Here is a 17,999-nt window from a genome sequence, read left to right as displayed (position 1 = left end):
TAAGTACTTATGTCAGAGTATTTTGTAGTATTTAATGAGTTAACTTACATATGACACTTAGCACCATGCCTGGCACATAATAAGCACCCTACATTTGCTATAAAGGAATATGCATAATATTGTGCTGACAAAGCCTTAGATTGCAGATCCACCTTTTTTGTTGCTGTTCTTTTGTTCTGTGAATGAATTTATGGAGGTTGTTTTCTAACATATGAATGAATGAAACATTTAATTCTAGGAATAACATGATATGAGTAAGGCTCCTAAATGCAGTTATTTTTCCGGGAGCCTAAATAACATTGAAATTTTCAGAAATGACTTCAAAGTTACCCCAGAAAAAAACAGTAATGGGCAGAGTTTCTTTCTCATGCTTCTGTTTCATCAAGCGTGAAACTAGGAATATAAGAAATGCTAAAAGAAATCACCCACTCATTTTATTGAAGCTCCCCGCCCCCCACCACCACAAGATGGCATCTAATTGCTTTTTGAATAGTTCCAGTGAGCTGCTTTTAAAAATATGGCTTTATGTCTCTAAAACCATTTTCCAATATCTCTGACTGGGAAGAATATGAGGTTACACCAAATTTATACTTACTCTTTGGTTTAAAACATGCGCTGTGCACAAAACAGATTAACATACATTGAAACAAATAACAGGTCCCAAATCAGAGAGAACTGAACCACTTTAACACTGTGCCTTGCTGTTAGCTGCCTTGGACCCTGGGTAATTTCTCTTAAGGGAGAGAACGTTGGAGCTGCAAGACATAGGATTAATTACTTTAACCTACTTCTGTTTACAAATGTACAATTCCTGTGGATTACTCTCAACTCCACTGCTTCTGAAGAACATAACAGTATAATTTAAGCTCGCCCACTAAGGTCTTGTCCTCATTACTGCAAACTAGACCAAGAACTGTCCCTTTCATGATGATAGCCTTTTTCTGGCCATTCTGGTATTGTTTCAAGACCGTATTAAGACTGTTTTTTCACTAATTACCAAAAAATCCTTTTATTATTATTTTAAATTTTAGAACAATAAGATCATATCAAACTCTTCAGTGGAAAGAAACCCTAGAATCTGTACAAGCATACCTATTTTTATTGTGTCTCACTTTATTGTACTCCTCAGATATTGAGTTTTTTACAAATTGAAGGTTTGTGGCAACTCTGTATTGAGCAAATCTATTGGTGCCATTTTTCCAACAGCATTTTCTCACTTTATGTCTCTGTTGCACAACATTTTGATGATTGTCACAATATTTTCAAAAATTTTCGTTCTTATATTGTTATGGTGATCTGCACTCAGTGAGTTTAGATGTTACTATTGTAATTGTTTTGGGATCCTACGAATGGCACTCATATAAGATGGTGAACTCAACTGATAAGCATGTGTGTGTTCTGACTGCTCCACCAACCTGCTGTTTCCCCATCTCTCTCCCTCTACTCAGGCCTTCCTATTCTCTGAAATACACAATGTTGAAATTAGGCCAGTCAATAACCCTATCATGGCCTCTAAGTGTTTAAGTGAAAGGAAGAATTGCATCTTTCACTTTGAACCACAAGCTAGAAATAATTAACCTTAGTGAAGAAGGCATGTCGAAAGCTGAGATAAGCCAAAAGCTAGACTTCTCGCACCAAACATTTAGCCAAGTTGTAATTGCAAAGAAAAGTTCTTGAAGGAAATTAAAAGTGCTACTTCAGTGAGCACATGTATGAAAAGAGAGCAAAACAACCTTATTGTTGATATGGAGAAAGTTTTAGTAGTCTGGATAGAAGATCAAACCAACCACCACATTCCCTTTTGCCAAAGCATAATCCAGAGCAAGACCCTAACTCTTTTCAATTCTATGAAGTCTGAGAGAGGTGGGAAGCTGCAGAAGAAAATTGAAAGATAGAAGAGGTTAGCTCATAAAGTTTAGGGAAAGAATGGCTTTTTTCCTCAAAAGAAAAGAACAAAAAAAAAAATGCAAGATGAAACAATAAGTGCTGATGTAGAAGCTGCAGCAAGTTATCCAGAATATCCAGCTAAGATAATTAATGAAGGTGGCTACACTAAACAACAACAGATTTTCAATGTAGTTGAAACAGCCTTATAATAGAAAAAGATGCCATCTAGAACTTTCATAGCTAGAGAGCAGAAGTTGATGCCCAGCTTCAAAGCTTTAAAGGACAGGGTGACTCTCTTGTTAGGGGCTATAAAGCAGCTGGTGAGTTTAAGTTGAAGCTAATGTTCATTTACCATCCTGTAAATCCTAGGGCACTAAAGAATTATGCTAAATCTATCCTGCCTGTGCTCTGTAAATGGAGGAGCAAAGCCTGATGACAGCACATCTGTTTACAACATAGGTTACTGAATATTTTAAGCCCACTGTTGTGACTTACTGCTCAGCAAAAGAGATTTCTTTCAAAATATTACTGCTCATTGACAATATACCTGGTAGCTCAAGAACTCTGATGGGCATGTACAATGATATTAATGTTTTCATGCCTGCTAACACAACATCCATTCTGCAGTCCATGAATCAAGGAGTATTTTGACTTTCAATTCCTATTATTCAAGCAATACCTTTCATAAATCTATATCTTCCATAGATAGTGATTCCTCTGGTAGATCTTGGCAAAGTAAATTGAAACCTTCTGGAAAGGATTCACTATTCTAGATGCCATTGAGAACATTCATGATTCATGGGAACGGATCAAAATATCAACATTAACAGGAGTTTGGAAGAAGTTGATTCCAACCCTCATGAATGACTTTGAGGGGTTCCAGACTTCAATGGAGGAAGTGACTGCAAATTTGGTAGAAATAGCAAGAAGTGAAGCCTGAAGTGGAGTCTGAAGATGTGACAGAATGGCTTCAATCTCATGATAAACCTTTAATGGATGAGTAGTTACTTATTATGGATCAGCAAAGAAAGTGGTTTCTTTAGATGGAATCTACTCCTGGTGAAGATGAAGTGAAGATTATTGAAATGACAACAAAGAATTAGAATATTACATAAACTTAGTTGATAAAGCAGTGGCTGGTTTTGAGAGAACTGATTCTAATTTTGAAATAATTTCCACCGTGGGTAAAATGCTATCAAATATCATCACATTGCTACCAGAAATTGTTTGTGGAAGGACGAGTCAATTGATGTGTCAAACTTCACTGTTATCTTATTTTAAGAAATTGCCACAGCCACCTCAACCTCCAGCAACCATCATGTTGATCAGTCAGCAGTCATTAACATCCAGGTAAGACTCTTTGCAGTGAAAAGATGACAACTTGCTAAAGGCTCAGATGATGGCTAACGTTTTTCAGCAATAAAGTATTTTTAAATTATGGTATATACAATACATTTTTAAAGACATAATGCTATTTAACACATAATAGACTAAATTATTGTGTAAACATAAATTTTATATATATTGAGAAACCAAAAAGTTCCTGTGACACGCTTTATTGTGGTAGTCTGGAACCAAACCCGCGATATCTCTGAGGTACACCTGTAGCTATTGAAGATATACATTAGTAACTACATAAAGGGGATAAAAAATTTCTTAATCAAGAAGATCAGTAGTCTTTCCATCTTACATAAAATGTTTTTACTCTCTTTGCCTAGAAAACAACTAGGATTAGCAGGATCTATATTTTATTGTGTTCATTGGAAAATGCTTCTGTCTCTGAAAAACTTGGGAGAGAGGTGTAAGAAAAAGAAATTCAAGAAAAGATGCAAGGAAAGAGTGTGTGTGTAGATTTGAAGTCCTAAGGCTTTAGCAAAATGAAGGACTCTACCCTAAAGTATGCAATTGAGAAGTGGTGTGGAATTTGCAGCAAGTTCCCACTCTCCATACAAACTTTTCAAGACTTTTTGCTCAAATACCAAATTTTCTCATGTGTAATTAATTTCTTTTGTTTAAAGGTTGCCTTTTGTTAAAATGTAAATTCCCTAGAGAATTAAACTCAAGCCTTTGTTCCTAGAGAAATTAGTTTACCAGGCACTTCCCAGCAAGGAAGCGGATGAAATACAGAAAGAAGATGGAAGGACACAAAAGAAAGAGGAAGTGGCAATTTTAAGGGATGAAATAAGGGCTTTGAAGTGGACTAAAAACAAACTGAGAAATTGGATGGTGAAAGAATTTTCTTCTTGCAGGCAACAAGAGACCATGAAGAAAAAAAGGTCTAACTTTGTAGCAGAAAGCAAATGTTTCAAAAGAGCAAGCGTACTTTGTCCTGGTGCTGGGGGTGCAGACTGACCATGCAGTCTTGGGAGCAGCTTTTAAATTAAACAAGATTAGTTTTTTGTGCTTATGTTTTAGAGTTGAGTATGGGGGTGGGGTTCGAGTTCCTTAAGGAGTGTAAGGAGTGACTGGAGAGTTCCATTTCTGAAAATGTGGTTAGTTTGTAGCCTAAATTATTTTTGAAACTGGAACATTATAATGTTCATTTGTAGCTCTCTATACATTATGCTTTATATGTTAGTGTTAAAAAACAACAACAACAACAACAAAATTTAACTGAGTAAATTTTAAAGATCCTGTTGGCTTTATTCAACAATTCATTAATCAGGTAGCATTCTATCTAACGGATAGAAAGCCACTCCTAAGAGCTGTACAATATGGAAGACTTTTATAGGCAGAAGGATGTGGGGCAAGAAAGTTATCCTAGCAATGAATGGATTATTTCAGGCAAGGTCACCTGTGGTAAGGTGGGGGTCTATCAGGCAGATTACCTCACTAGTGCTGACCAGGTAATTCCAGATTGACTGGTTAAAGTTTACATTCCTCTGAGAAGTTGAAACTGCTGTTAGGTTAAGTATTAAGTCTTGCTTTGCTGACTTGGAACTTAGCAGAAGTGACTCCATTGTGGGCCTGTTGTTTCTTTCTTTTTTTTTTTCTTATTTTTTTTTAACACTAGTATGGGAAGGTAACCCAGATGTTCATTGACTTGCTAACTTCCAACTGTGTGAAACAAGGTCTCAGACTTACAACCCACAAATGTCCCCCCAGTTATTTCTAGGAGTCCCCGGAGGACTACTTCACATGAACTTACAAACCAGTCTGTCAGTTACTTTCGTGAGTGGGGTCTTCTATATTCTTCCTCTCCAATCTTTATTTCTTTGTATCTACTGCCCTTAAAATATCCTAGTGACACCTTGCTGCTGTTATAGACCATAATGATGAAGGGAGCAGAATATGCAACCCTAAAGCAGACCTCTTTGGCATAAAGATTTTTTTGAGCTGATTATTTTTGAGAAACAGCAGACAAAGATAAGTCTCCAAAACTATAGGAGTTACCCTTTTGTAAGGGACATTTACATTTATGAAGGAAATCTCCATTTGTAATTGTCACTCTCAGTACCAGAAAGAGAAAATTGACTTTAAACCACAAGAGAATTTTTTCAATGGAGAGCGTAGAAACTTAAATTTGCATAACAAACCTTTGATTACTGTGCTTTTCCTGGTAAGCCCTCATAACTGGCCTCTCCCCATCTCATAATATCTTTCTTTTGTCTTTAGCTAAAGATGGTATTTAAGGTGGTGGCTTGGGCCATTTCTGAGAGTTTACTAATTTTTCTCTGGGTATCTCCTATGTATAAGTGAGGTATACATGCTAATAAACTTGTTTGTTTTCCTCTTGTTAACGCAAATTTTATTACCTGGGGTTTTAGCCAAGGACTCAAAAGTAGAGTAAAAATTATTTTTTCTCCTCTACAAAGATAAGGCCATCGTCTATGTCAAAGATGTTATCACTGGGTAGCAGGATTTTGTTTCATTCCTCAGCTTCTCCCTCTAACCTACTCTATATATAGGAGCACTGAACCCAGTCCAAAGGACTCATTGTAGATGAAGCTAATTCCATCCCCTTATGCCTTCACTAGTCACTCTCAGCCCCCCTCTCCCAACCAAAACTTTTTCTTTCCTCGCCTAGTTGCAAAACAAAAGCTATAGCACATATGACTAGAAACTATTCACTTTATTTTTGTGAAAGATAGCAGAATATGTAACCCCAAAATATGCCACTTTAGCACATTGACTATTTTTAATTAAAGGTACTTATAAAATAGCTAGTGAAAGAGGGACATTCTGGCCTCCTAAAAGCAGGAGGATAGAAGACATACTTATCACCAGAGATCGGGATAAGGCCCCAGCATTCTATATAAACAAAATTGTTCATTATTTATTACCCATAGCCCAAACCCCTTTTTCATGTCAATTCTTCACAAATTTATTGTTTCTTTGTCTAAAAGGTATAAAAACTTCCTGCTCTGGTCCCTTCTTTGGGTCTTCATTCTCTTGTGAAGACTCCTAAGTGCATGTAAAAATTCAATAAATTTGTATGCTTTTCTCCTGTTAATCTTTTTAATTCTTAGGCCCAGCCAGAGACCAAAGAGGGTAGAAGAAATTTTTTTTTCTCTCTTATATTTGCAAACAGTGGGTTATGTATATGCATGGTAGGTGTGAGTGAAAGTGCGATGGTCTGTGAAGGAGAGGTAAAGATGCCAGTGAATAAGAACCACCCATTTCTTTGATTGCCTGAGTTGCTCCAAATAACAAAACGACTGTGATGGATAATTCACACACACCCCATTGCAGTAGGGGAACGCCTTCCACATATTTATCTACAATTGAGTGACACAGGTTTAGCAGGGGAAGGTAGTCAGGAAACATCAGCATTTTCACTTTCCTTTGATATGTTGCCTAAGTAGCTCACAGGTCTTCTGTGGCTTTCTGTGCCTCCCTAACAAGTGTTGGAGATCTTTGTTGAAGTGAAAGATATAGGCAAAATTAAAATACACTTTTCAGAGGTTTTTGAAGATTTGAAAAACTTCCAACAACTTCTAGGTTTTCTAGATGAGCACAGTGGTGCCCAGATTTTTCTCTATCTTCCTCATCAGTATTAAAATATCCTCTAGAAATCCTGGGGTCCATGTATCACACTAGGGATACATAATAGGCACACAATAAATATCTGTTGAATCCAATTGAATTGGAGACTGGCATTTTATCTTTGGTTACTATTGTTTCAGGATATGAATCAAAACAATTCATCAGTTCAGAGTATGAATACTGTGGATGCATTTATCTCATTTGCCTAAAAAGTGAAAGTGTTAAAGCCATGGACTTGTCCAAGGCAATATCATAAAAATACTGTTGGAACATAGAACATTGTATTGTGTTCTCTTAGTATATTCAGTGTTTTGGGAGGTGGTTCTTTGCTAACTGTTAGAAGCAGGAGGTGCTATTTGCAACATCCCTTTTAACTCTTATCACCAGAAGATGTGGGTGGATCAAATCACTAATGAGAATATTGAGATAATCTCTACTTTCCAAGGGATTTCAAGATTGACTGATATCTTATGTTGCTTTTAATCGAGAGAAGAAAAACTACACACAAGATGCAATTCTTATCTACCTTGTAAAATAAACAAAAATAAAATGTCTCTTAAAATAAATAAGATTTTAAAGGGATTACCTACCACCACCACCACCACCACCCCTTTCCCCAAAGCCATTAAGTACAGGAAATCACTGTTTTTTTAATATAATCAAGTTCATATAGCCAGAGCAATCGAGTAGGAGGAATAAGCAAGAATATTTGTAGTATTACTCACAGGTTAAGTTAAAACTAACAGAGCTAGACCCCAAGTGGAATGATTGTGGACCAAGAATAACTAGATGTGTAGGAGTGGAATAAAAGTTTTAAAATGCTGAAATCTCAGTAAAAGTTCAGGGCAAGAAGATTGAATCCAAAGTCTTAAGACCTACTAAAAAAGATAATAATGTCATGTGTACTAAACTGGAAACTAGAAAATCGAGATTTTACTAACACTATCTCCTGAATGAGAGAGAAGCTGTGTTTCCAACTTTTATAAAACAAAGAAAAAAATTTTTAAAGATAAAAGGGACATCATATGGCTGTACCACAATGGCACTACTTGATTGAGAGAGACATATAAAGCGAAGCATATGTTAAAGGGAACAGCTAAAAAATGGTTCTTATTGATTTAATTTTTATAGCTAATCCTATTGCTGATAAGGCAACAAACTTTAAAGAAACAAAATCTTGTGAGAGAAAATGCCCTAAAGGCTGTCGAAGAGAAATGGGTGGAATTGAGTGTCATGCCACTTAGGAAGGCAAAACAACTTTATAAACGCAACATAAAAGACAAGCAATGTTGAGCAAAAATGTTTTCTTTAAATAAACAAAAGTAAAAAATAATAATAATAATTGGACCACGGTTTAAATGTAAGCCAAAATATAGCACAGATGTGAAAAGAAAAAGGATGAATCTGGCCATGTGGGGAGTTGGATGGCTGACTAGGGCCCTGGAGGATGGATCCAGTAAATACTAGTTGAGCCCTGGAGCAATGTCCTAAGCTCTTTACCCACATTAGCTCATCTTATTTTGACAACTACCCAGTGAAGTGGTGATTAAGGGACCTGCCCAAAGTCTCACAGTTAGTAAGTGGTAAAGCTGGAATTTAGCCGGAGTTGTTCTGACTATAAAGCCTATGTTCTTTTCATTAAACTGTGATATGTCTAGAAAGCACAAGATCATCCTTTCATTATATTCAGTAAAAAAAATGCAGTCTTCAGAAGGCTTATATTTCTCAGCTCCATAATCACAATGTTGTTAAGAACAAGAGGTGTTGTAAGGGTTCAGAACCAGGTGTCCCAAGATGTGCCACTCTGGCATGCAGGTTATTTGGAACTGAAAATGATTGAGACCCAGAATTTTCAGGAAGAATCTTTGACCTTCCCCCTAAGTGTCTAAAAGATTAAAATAGAATGCCTGTGACAGGAAAGAGTTATCAGTGTAGATAACTATAATTTAATCTGAACTAGGTGTGACAGACAGGGAAAAATCTAGAAAGGTCTCTTTGATCAAAGTTCTCTCTATGTTCCTTTGTTTCAAGATGGCCCAGTAAATATTTGTTTACTAACTATTAACTCTTTTCACCTACCCGTGGAATGCCTATTTCTCTTCGAAGTCCCAGATCCCTACCTCCCTCTCCTTAGTCCAGATGTATATATATCTCATTTTGCCTTACTGTTTTTGAACTTTTCATGCCTATGTGAATTCCCGATGTGCACATATTAAAACTTGATTTCTCCTATTAATTTGCTTTATGTTATTTTAATTATGCCACCAGCTATAAGAACCAAGGAGGGGGCTTGGTGTTAGAGATGCCTCAAATCTGAAAACAAAACATTGAAAAGTAATTAATAAAGAAAGGATAAATATGGAGATGGGCACAAAGAAGGTAAAATACTCCATCTCCATATACGCAATAGTTCAATAGATGATGGAGATGGAATGTTCTTAATTGCTAAAGTAGACAGGAGGAACAACTGGTTTCAATATATGACATGACAAAGAATATCATTATAGAGAAGAGTTCTATATAACAAAGCAATTTTTATTTTTCATTAGGTAGCTTTGCTAATTTGATATGGTAATGAGAAATCATCTACAATAAATAATCTTAGACAACAAATGTTTGTTCTACTTCTTAAATTTATATTAATTATCCTTTATAAAGAAGAGTTGATATTGTGTTTGCATATTGCGTTTTGTTGAGCTGACATATATAACAAACACTAACCCTTCCATTCACTTCCCACAATTCCAACAGCCTCACAACTGATTTCCTTGACTTCAGTCTAACCCTTCATACTGCTGCCAGAATGAAAACACAAATGTGTAAAACAGAAATTTGACAATGTCAGTTCTTTGCTTAGAAGATGTCAATGACACCCCATTTCTGGAGCCTGCCTTTCCAGACTCATCTGTAGCCACTCCTGTCAAGTACCCTTCACTTGAACTGTATGAATTACTCATCGTTCCCAAAGGGAGGATGTTGTATTGCCTTTGCGCATGCTTTTATCCATGTCCAAAATGTCTTTTCCTAACTTTTTTAAAAAATTGACAATGCCATCTTTCCATTAGCTCAAATGGTATATCCCCGGTCAAACTTTTCAGAGCCCATCAGGCAGAATTATCGTTAATTTTTATACATTTTTCAGGTTAATGTTTGTGAGATCTGGATGTCTTATCATCAATATGTTTATTTATTAGGGTGGTGATTTTCCACCCTTCTGAAAATCTGTTATTCATTAAATAGTACATCTTAGAATTAAAGAATTATTATCGTTGTTCCTTCATCTTTTCCCATAGCATTAGCATTAGCATTCATTTGACAACTCTTTAAGTGCTTATGAAGTACTAGACACTATGCCCAATGCTGGGATTACAATAGTGGAAAACAGACATGGTCACTGATCTTAGGACCTTCTTGTTTGGAAGACAGACAAAGAAAATAAAACAACAACAGGTAAACCTCGAGTTAATAAACAAATAAAGTAACAGCATTTCGTGATGTGTTACAAAGCAAACAGACAAGGTGCTCTGAAAGTGCATCGTTTTGGAAAGTGTTTATTGTTGTGGTTGTGTCAGGTACAACCCATTCCCTTCCCTTTCTTGGGGATATCATTAGACTACATTTCTTTGTCCCCTTGCATTTAGGTGGAGCCATGTGACTAGTTGTTGCCAATAGAATATGACTGGAAGCCATGCATGTCATGCCTTGGCTAAGGCTTTTAAAAACAGGTGAAGCTTTTCCATATTCTCTCTCTTCTTTTGTCACCCAGCCAGAAGCAGAGGATGCGGCAGAGGACTCTGAGGCACTATGGGACGGCAGACCACACATTGGGAGGAGTCTGGGGTCCTGAATGGCTTAGTAGAAGGCTTTGAACTGTGTGGTGAATGAAAACTAAAATTTTATTCTTTATAGTCACTCAGATACTGGAACTCATTGTTATGACAGGCTGCCTTGACTTATAGGATGATCATAGCTTCTCATAGGCCAGGGTCAACATAAGTATTTGAGACAGTAGTATGAGTATCTCAGAAAGCATTTATTTTCTCTTGGGAGCTGTTACAAAGAATCTTAATTCCACAATTCAGGAATTGCTCTGTAGGTAATTCAAGTCTCTCCATTGTATATCCAATGCTTTATCAAGGATATGACATTAACAACCTGCCAAAGCAAAAGAACCCTCACCTGCCCCAGAGCAAAGCTTAGTAGTTAGGCAAGCAAACTTTCTAAGTGTCTTTTGTCCTTCCAATGTATAGTTAGCTAATTATTACTATAGATACTTTTATAGTGCTTTAATCATTCTTGTAACTACTAAATGGTATCATATGTCAATTGGAAACTTGAAGCAAAATAAGATGAAAGAGTTGACCTCTGTCTTGGTGTGATGACCCATTTGAACACACACTGCTCCAGCAGGAACTAGGATGTGGAGAAAGACATATTCTACTTGTCAATTAATTAAGTTCATGGTTTTTCAATAGTTTTGGTTCATGACATACAGGCTAATTTGGTCAAGCATTACAAATTATAGAGAAACATTTGTGAGACTGGAACAGAGATAATGTGGTTACCACACATGTTCTAGAAATAAAGAACCCAGAATATTGTCTCTAACTCACTTTGCCTAGGGTAGGTGATTTCATTAAGTATCTATGTACCTACTTGGATATGTTAAAATAAAAATGGGTGAGTTTAATGAATTTAATGGATATTGTTTAATTTAACATTTGAGAACATGGATGCGAGTGATGTGGGTTTAAAGTGAATTGAGAGGCCATGTGGACTATTCCTGTGAAGACATTCAAACATCAAAACTTTCAAATTGTTAGTGCAATTGAAGATATAGTATTTAGAAACTTTATTTAAAAATCTCAAAATTAACATCTGTAAGGATGATGAAAAACTGATGAAGAGATATGGTTGTGTTTTATGCATTACTTTCCTTGGGAATAATGTGCTGCTGAAATGCTCTAGAAATATACCAAAAGAAAGCCAAGCAATGTGATCTGACTGTAGCTGAAAGGGAAAGGACAGTACCTGGCAGCCAAATTGGACAGAGTATCCACGGCTCTAATCTGCAAAGAAGTGAGCAGTTGACAGATTTTTCCAGACACTTGGCTATACTTACCGAAAGACCAAATTTCTAATGGACTCAGTATACAAGAATTATAGATCGTACCCTTGCCATTTCAGACATCTAAATCAAAGGCTGCAAACTGCTGAATAACAGCCGGAATGCTGAAATAAAAGACATTCATTTGAATCTTGGGTAAACCAGTTACTACAATGTGACCATGGACATACTACTCAAATTCTCTGAGCTTCTCTTTCCTTATCTATGAAATGGGGATAAAGACACCTATTTGGTGAGTATTAAATGACATGATATATATGCACAGCATTTATTTAGCACAGTGACTAGCACATTTTGAGGATTCAATAAATGGCAGATATTAATCACACTGCCTTCCAAAATGAACTTCCTCTACTCCCCCTCTCAATCTTGCACAGCTTTCTTAATACTTCAGCAATATGCTTGGGTAATTTTAGCAAACAGGCTAAGTAGAAGTATTGTGAAGCATATTCACGAAGTTAAGTAATAGCAATTTCAAAATATTTAAAATCAACGCCAGAAAGTGAAATAGACATGTTAGTAATTATGATACGATAAGATTTTGTTGATAAGTAAATTGTCTTCTTTCATGAAAAATAAACCTATCATCTTTGGTCTTGAAAAAAAATCACAGATGTGATTAAAAACCTCAGAGAATTAGTGGAATTATTTAAATTGGATTCCATAACTCTATATTTCATAATTATGAGAAGCTGTTTATTCGAAATTATGTATAATGGCATGATTGTGGAATCTCCTTGCTAATAAGGATAAAACACTAATAAAAAATCCATTTTTCATAAGTTCCATGGTGCTTATCATAGTAACCAGTCTCAGTGGCATTATTTCATTAATACTAATTGAAAGGAGAGCAAACTTTCACAGTTCAGGTTTAAATTATGTGAGGGAGTTTAAAAATAACAGCTGTAAAAACCAAACTGCTCTTCTGTTTGTCGCTACCATATGAGTTAATTTAATAATTTCTCATTGGCATTCCCTGCATAGGATATATTGAACATTTATTGTGAACTACTTCAAATCCCCTGGTTTCATCTCCTACCCAGTCACATCTGAGTGACGAATAAGCTTTGACCAGTTTCAATGCAAGGGGCCACCAGGCAGTGCCTCGTCTTTGGCTAGCCACAAATGACTCTCGCTTCTGGGCCCAGGGCTTCTCTGATTCCTTCCCAAGGGATGTTCCAAGAAGGCATTTGGCATTCAAGTAGGAGCAACCCGGAAGCAGGATGGGGACAGTTAAAACCCTGTAAGGCAACCTTTAGCCAAAGGGCAACAGAGCTGACGCTTAAATACTTTTCCCTTTTAGATAGATGGTCTTGGATTGGATTTAATGAGGTAAATTAGGTGGTCCTACATGATTGAGCACTCATAGTGGTGACCCGCCTGATAATGGATCCTTAAATTAGTCCTTTTTCCTTCCTGTTTCATGTACCCAGTCTGTATTTCCTTGTTTATCCCATAAACCAACTCCAAATGCTTAGGAATGGGCTCCTGAGGCCCCAGGTTGAAGGTTGCTACTACTCAATGAGAAAAAATCCATGAGCCATTACCACACTGAGTATTTTCTATCCCAGATTTAGGGATTTCAGGTTGTTACCTGAGAGATATCCTCCTCACTGAAATCTATCTAATTCATGAAAATTTTAATATAAGTTTGACATCTGACAAACCCTAGCATGTTCATCATCTCAACAACCCAAGTAGGATGTTTTTTCTGAAAAAAAGTATCTTGCCAAAATTGATGTCACCTTCAGGAAGTATGACTTGCTATAGAAATCATATATTATTTACTACTCTGAAGTTTCTTCCAAGTTCTAGTCCAGAAGACCCCAGAAGAGTTAAAGAGTTACTAAATGAACTTTAGTACAAAGCTATGTGTGTGTGTGTGTGTGTGTGTGCCAGTGATTTTTTTTTAAATCAACTTTTGGGTGAGTTATAATATTAATTTGATTTACTCATTAGAATAACTAAGAATTTAGATGAACTATTTTATATTTGTTATCTTTTGACACATGAACACCCGCTAAAGCTCAGAGAAAAACAGAAAATCCAAATTTGAGTTACATCAAATTATATTCTTTCTGTCTACCTCAACCTACATCACTTGTATCAAATAGAAAGTAAGTAGCATAACTTAGAGCCTATAGTGCCCTAAGTATTTTAGATATTCCTCATTAATTATCTTTATTATAAATTTAAATATTGGGAAAACTGGCAGTGAAGATGGATGATGTAGCAATCCTTGAGAGACTCCTTCTTGCCTCCTAAGAGCTGGGAGGCTGATCTAAATGTTTTCTCATATTTTTAAATTTCACTAACAATTTTAACACAAGTTCCTTGTAGAGAGGCAGTAGTCTCTCAATTCATGACATGTTTATTGCTTTTTTTTTCTTCTTCTGATGGACATATCTACACTGCAAGAGACATACGATCCTGGCTATTTGAAAATTAAAGAACAGCAGCAAAGGGCCAGATGCTGTAGTTATAAAAGGTACAAAAGTATCATAAACACCAGGTGTGCCACATAAAGGCACAGATTTTTTTTACCCTGCCACACTATTATCATATGGTTCCAACATCTGTTCTTTCCTGTCCAGGCTTCCCACAGACAGCATTTATTAAAATCAAATATGTACTAGCTCTCACTTATGTGCCTTGAGCAATAAGTGTCACAGTGGCCTTATTATGGAGTATAAGTGAGTTGATAAAAATTGATTTTTATCAGTAAACTCACAATTATCCTTACAAGCCAATATAGTATCACCTGCCTTTGGTTTGCCTTCTACTTGCTACTCTGTGGTTTCTATGACAGTGGGACCAGCACAAAAAATTTTACACAAATTCCAAATGATTAGAGGATGAGAGAAGATAGTTGAGCTTTGTGAAGAGTCTATATTAGAGAAATTAAAGAAATGCTGTTTTCTTATTTTCAACTAGAGGACATATTAGAAAGTATAAATAAATTTAAATAAATATTTTAATAAAAATAATAAAAAGCCTCAAGGGCCTACATTATAAAATGATATATTAGAAGCAACCAACCAAGTATAGAAGAGTTAACACTGCTCTGGAAATCAAGACTCTTATGTTCTGGGTCTTAATCTATCCCTACCACTTTTAAGACCTTTGTTTTCTCATCTGGGAAATGAAGAGACTGGAAAGTATATATGATGTTCCTTCTGGTTTTGATGATTTATGACTTTAATGACAAATAAAAATTTCAATGAGAGAATTCTTCTTTACTATAGCCCTTGATTTGATACAGTCTTCTGTTTTTTGATTATTGTTAAGGACTATATGTTTATATCCTCACTCTCATCTACTTCCCACAAAATTTATGTTGAAATCCTAACCCCCAATAGGATGGTATTAGAAGGTGGAGCCTTTAGAATGTAATTAGGTCATGAGGGTTGAGTTTTCATTATGAGATTAGTGTCCTTACACATGGAGGAAGAGAGGAGCCCTCTCTCTTTCTGCCATGGGGGGTGGGGGAGATACAATGAGAAGTTAGAGACAGTCTACAACCAGAACCTAACCATGTGCTAGCACCTTGATCTCAGACTTTCATCCTCTAGAACTGTTAGAAATACATTTTTTTTTTTTTTGGTAAAAACCACCCAGTTTATGGCCCTTCGTTATAGTAGCCTGAACTAAGACAATTATTTTTTCTCTAACTTAATAAGAAATTCCCACATTGTATCTGAGTTATAACAAACACCAAAAAAAGTAGATTTAAAATTAATGAGATTTTTGACTGAGTTTTTTAAAAAAATGACTTAAAATTTACTGGGAAATGAAAGACTATCAAGCAAATTTTAGAAGAATTGGCTATCAATTTGAATAAGAAAATCTGAACATCTGTCTACCTCATATCATATACAAAAACAAATTCCAGATTGATTAAAGACTCTAAACTATACATATATGTGGTAGACACTATGAAGTACTATCCAGATGTCTCTTCAATGAAGAACTTACTGTTCCAATTTCTGAGTGCTGTCAGTAGACAGTCTTCAGATGTCAGCCCCTTTAGTAATTGCCTCAGCTGCAAAGAGCTGCCTCAACAAGGGTCACATCTCTTCCCAGGGCAGCCCGCAACCAGTGACTGATGAAAGGCAGGAAAATATAAGCCTGGCCATCTCAGCCCAACTCAATAAAATTTTGAACAGCTATTCTAGCCCCAGAGCTGCCCATGAGTTAGGCTGACATTGTCATTGACCCAGCATGGCAGCTTAGCTTCTTCTGATGATGATTTCTGCTTCCTCGCTCTCCATTTTCTACGGGTGTTGGTCCCAAGAGCATCTCCTAATAAATATCTGAAAAGCTAAATTCTGTCTCAGATTCTGCACACTGGGGAACTCAACCTGCAACAATATATTCAAAGAAAATAGAAAAATATATCTATCTTTAAAATAATCTAGAGTGTGAGAAAGTCTTTCTTAAATAGAACATTTGGCGTTATATACTTTTTCATAGTATTCTTGTATGATCCTTTGTATTTCTGTGGTGTCTGTCGTAATTTCCCCTCTTTCATTCCTGATTTTGTTTATTTGTGTCCTTTCTCTCTTTTCTTTAGTGAGTCTAGCCACGGGTTTGTCAATTTTATTAACCTTCTCAAGAACCGGCAATTTGTTGCATTTATTTTTTTCTATTATTTTGTTTGTTTTCAATTTCATTTATTTCTGCTTTAATTTTGATTATTTCTTTCCTTCTGCTGACTTTAGGCTACATTTGTTCTTCCTTTTCTAGTTTTTTTAATATGTATTTATTTTAATTAGTTTCAAGTATACAATACATTGGTTAGACATCTATATAGTTCATAAAACGATCATCCCCAATTGCTCCTTCCCTACCCTGACCTTCCACCTGGCCAACATATTAATGCTAACTGCATTCCCTATGCTGTGCTCCTCATCCCTGTGACCATCCATAAGCCACTAATTTATACTTCTTTAACCTTTCATCTCATTCTCCCAGGCCCCGAACCCCGCTTCCCTCTGTCCATCACCAAATTGTCCACTATATTTGTGAGTCTTTTTGATTAGTTTGTTCTTTTTATTCAATAGATTACATATATAAGTGAAATAATAAAGTGTTTACTTTTCTCTGTCTGACTTAAATACCTTCTAGGTTTATCAAAGCAATATCTTTTTCCTTCCCCATCTTTTTAGTCTGTGTGTGTCTTTTAATCTGAAGTGAGTCTTTTGTATTTTTTCTTCTTAAAGAAGTCCCTCCAACATTTCCTGTAATACTGGCTTAGTGGTGATAAATTCCTTTAGCTTTTTTTTTGTTTGTTTTTGGTCTGGGAAGCTCTTTATCTGTCTTTCAACGCTAAATGATAGCTTTGCAGGATAAAATATCCTTGTTTGTAGATTCTGGGTCTTCATCCTGTCCAATATTTTGTGTCAAGTCCTTCTGCCCTGCATAGTTTCTTTTGAGAAATCAGCTGCCAGTCTTATGGGTTTTCTCTTATAACTAATTATCTGTTTTTCTCTTGCTGCTTTTAATATACTTTCTTTCTATTTAACCTTTGGCATTTTGATTATGATGTGTCTTGGTGTGTGCCTCTTTGGATCTCTGATTTTTGGAATTCTCTGAGCTTCCTGGGGTTTTATGTCCATTTCCTTCACCAGGTTAGGGAAGATTTTATCATTATTTCTTCAAACAGCTGTTCAACATCTTGATTTTCTTCAGGTACACCGATCAGACAAATATTTAGACCCTTAATAGTGTCCTATATGCTCCTTAAAATATTTTTAGTCTTAGCATCTTATCTCTTGCCATTCTGCTTGCATGTCCTTGGCTTTCCTGTCCTCTAGATAGGGTATTTGATCCTTTTCTTTATTCACTTTGTTTAGTCTTTTGTTTATTTCATTTAATATACTTCTCATCTTATAAAATGTGTTCTTCATTTCAGACTGGTTCTCTTTTATATTTTCCATTTTTATGTTTATCTCTTTGTTGAAGTTCTCTACACTTTCCAAAAGTTCATCGAACATCT

At 35.9% G+C, this 17,999-nt stretch overlaps 1 protein-coding gene across 2 annotated transcripts in view; it reads left to right on the top strand.

Moving 5' to 3' along the window:
* Nucleotides 1-17,999, top strand: part of DIAPH2 (diaphanous related formin 2) — a 939,022-nt gene that overhangs the window by 909,254 nt on the left and 11,769 nt on the right. Inside the window, exon 28 of one of the 2 annotated variants that reach the window (XM_039859172.1) lies at nucleotides 12,061-12,083. The exons of the other annotated variant lie outside the window; for it this stretch is intronic. Coding sequence (XP_039715106.1) covers nucleotides 12,061-12,068 — 8 coding nt within the window. The 3' untranslated portion in view covers nucleotides 12,069-12,083. Of the gene's footprint in view, nucleotides 1-12,060; nucleotides 12,084-17,999 lie in introns of those variants that run through there. 2 annotated transcript variants of the gene reach the window in all.

The sequence above is a fragment of the Pteropus medius genome, unplaced genomic scaffold, assembly GCF_902729225.1.
Source record: "Pteropus medius unplaced genomic scaffold, Ma_sr-lr_union100, whole genome shotgun sequence".
Classification (NCBI taxonomy): Eukaryota; Metazoa; Chordata; class Mammalia; order Chiroptera; family Pteropodidae; genus Pteropus; species Pteropus medius.
Note: the sequence above shows the minus strand (reverse complement) of the source record. Positions and strands in the feature narration are given on the sequence as shown.